Source organism: Eufriesea mexicana, unplaced genomic scaffold (genome assembly GCF_001483705.2).
Source record: "Eufriesea mexicana isolate 0111107269 unplaced genomic scaffold, ASM148370v2 scaffold1121, whole genome shotgun sequence".
Taxonomy (NCBI): domain Eukaryota; kingdom Metazoa; phylum Arthropoda; class Insecta; order Hymenoptera; family Apidae; genus Eufriesea; species Eufriesea mexicana.
In genome coordinates this window covers 286,711-289,349 of record NW_016909245.1, presented here as the reverse complement: position 1 = coordinate 289,349, position 2,639 = coordinate 286,711, and the positions used below count along the sequence as shown (strand labels likewise).

At 27.2% G+C, this 2,639-nt stretch overlaps 1 protein-coding gene across 1 annotated transcript in view; it reads left to right on the top strand.

Moving 5' to 3' along the window:
• LOC108547526 (growth arrest-specific protein 1-like) overlaps window positions 1-2,637 on the top strand; it is a gene marked incomplete at its 3' end in the record, with an annotated part of 4,819 nt that extends 2,182 nt beyond the window's left edge. Inside the window, exons 2-3 of the mRNA XM_017900094.1 lie at window positions 1,919-2,186; window positions 2,623-2,637. Coding sequence (XP_017755583.1) covers window positions 1,923-2,186; window positions 2,623-2,637 — 279 coding nt within the window. The remainder of the gene's footprint in view (window positions 1-1,918; window positions 2,187-2,622) is intronic.
• Window positions 2,638-2,639: the final 2 nt, after the last annotated feature.

Below are 2,639 nucleotides of genomic sequence, written 5' to 3'. Positions count from 1 at the left end.
TCCCCCCCCCCCCCCTCCTTCTCTGTCGTTAGGTGTTTGTTTGAAACGAGATTTAAACTTAAATGTAAAGTAAAGTTGATGATCACTGAGGATCTATAGGGCTGGCCATCTGTCCCTCGTTGCCACGTCTGCGACGTCTTGGTGGTCCATTTTGGGGCTGGTGCGCAGCAGCATCGGCACTAGCACTGGCAATGAAGCGCTCTCAGGTAGAATCTACCCCCTCTTTCTGTCACTATGTATGCGCGCTCGTGCACGTGCCCTTTTTCACCCCTGCTCTTACTGTATTCAACTTTTTTACTGGTATCAATTTAAAAAAGCAAAGGGTGAAGAAGAAAGAGAGAGAGTAATAGTAATAGAAGCAATAATAATAGTAGAAGTAGTAATAACAGCAGTAGTAGTAGAAGTAGTTATATCAGTACTAGCAGTAGTAATAGTAGAGTCGAAGAACATTTAACCGGATTGTTCTGATAGAAATTCTAATAGCGATATTTATGCTTTTTCCACTGATTGATCGTAATTTTTTGAAATGTTAAAATACATAAATATCTACGCGAAGAAAAGGTATTATTATTTCATATGGTTAGAGATTTTGTAAAGAAATGAAAAATGGCTTAGGAAAATAGAATAATGTCTAATGAATATGAAATGGTGAATGAAGAATGTCTGTAAATAATAAATATTTTAATATGCAATTGCAGTAACATTTATTACTATGAAGATGAATAATTAGATTACACGCCGAAAGTTCTGAAATCTGTGACTTTTTAAATATATTATAGGTAATCAGAAAATATCGACTGTAGAAAAAACTGTCTAATATTTACTAGATAAAAATTTAAAAGACCCTCAGCCAAATCGAATTTTTTTAATTAATGCGGAGTAGTAAATTATTAAAGAATCAAATCTTTCAATTTGTTTTTAAATTATACATATATAGAAATATAAAGTAATTTTGATAAGCTATAATTTTACAAAAATTTTCTCAAGATTGTATGTCTAAATTAAAGGTACAAATTCGTAACGACATTTGTGACTCCGAAAGTCGAGTAGCAAAACCTTCCTATTAACTGAAATAACAGAGTTCCGATTTATTTTAAGAATATCATGAAATGTTCCTTCATGCTACGCATCTGTTACAAGAATCTGCAAGTACTTCACAGCATGCAATGCTGAAATCATGAATTATATTTGATGATATAGATTGTTATAAATAATTACCAGTGAAGAAATACATAAATAAAATAAAATTCACTCGATATATCTATGCATAATTCTATATTCACATAAAATACTAAAATTGTTTGTAATATTTAAGAATTTAAATAGATTACTATAGAATATCTACAAAAAAATATGGACAATGAAAACAAAAAATGAAATAATAATAATAAAATTTCATTTAAACGTGCATCATTGAACTTCTTTTGAACGTATTCAAAAGTAAGATTAAAAATTAATATACTTTTTATCATTTTTAAAAACACTTATATCATGTATGATCAAATAATAAATAAACGATAATAATATTCAACAGATGAAACATTCATACGAAACGTTCAGTAAACATATCGCTATTAAATAATTAAAAAACTAAATTGTACACAGTGATCCACTAAACAGAAACTACATATAATATTCAAGAAATTAAAAAAAAAAAGAAAAAGAAATATTTTCAAATGTCATAAAATTGACTAAGTTGTATAAATAAGAAATTTTGTATAGCTATATATTTTTTTATTTATAAATCAAATCAATAGTAAAATTATTAAAGATTCTTCAACTTCCATCACAAAATCATCTTAATTTTTATTATTAAGAAATGAATAAATTTTTCTACAACGATAAATTTTTATCGGAATTTTTAATAAAACTTCAACTAAAATTATATATAATTTGAATTATTTTACAAATGTTTTAGAAAGATGTCTCGTTGGTTCGATCAATCGACCATACTCCTGATGGGTATGATGTTGTTTAGTATATTAATATGGAATACAGCGAAAAGTTCGATAATGAGGTGTGAAGAAGCAAAACTAAAATGCGCTTATAGAACAGGCTGTGGCACTGCTTTGCAGCACTATCTTACGGGCTGTGCGCCTGTTCTCCAAGGCAATGATTGTTCCGAGACCTGCCAACATGCCCTTATTGCTCTTACAAGCACTGATGAGGGCAAAGAACTTATGACAGTACATATTATTTAATTGTTATATTATTTCTGCTTTTAATAAGAAATAAGTACTATTTATCTAATTATCGACAATAAATAATCAACGATGTGATGCTAATGACGAATACTTTATACTATGAATTTATCTTAAGTTAATAATTCTTAATGAAAATTTCGAAAAATTTATAGTATTTATAAAATAATATAAATAATATATGTATATTAGATTAATTTTTCTTTTATTAAAGTCCATATTTTAAACAATTAAAATTTGTTACTTCTAGTTATTTTTTTCTTTTAAACAAAATTAAAGGTATAAAAAAATTTAATTAAAATAAATTTATTTTTACTATTAATTTGTTTTTTAAAAATCTGTAATAATTTAGCGACTAGACAAAAATAATTTCTGTATATGTAAAATGCGATTTTTTAATGAATATTCTTTTGTTATTTAGTGTGAGTGTGAAGACGA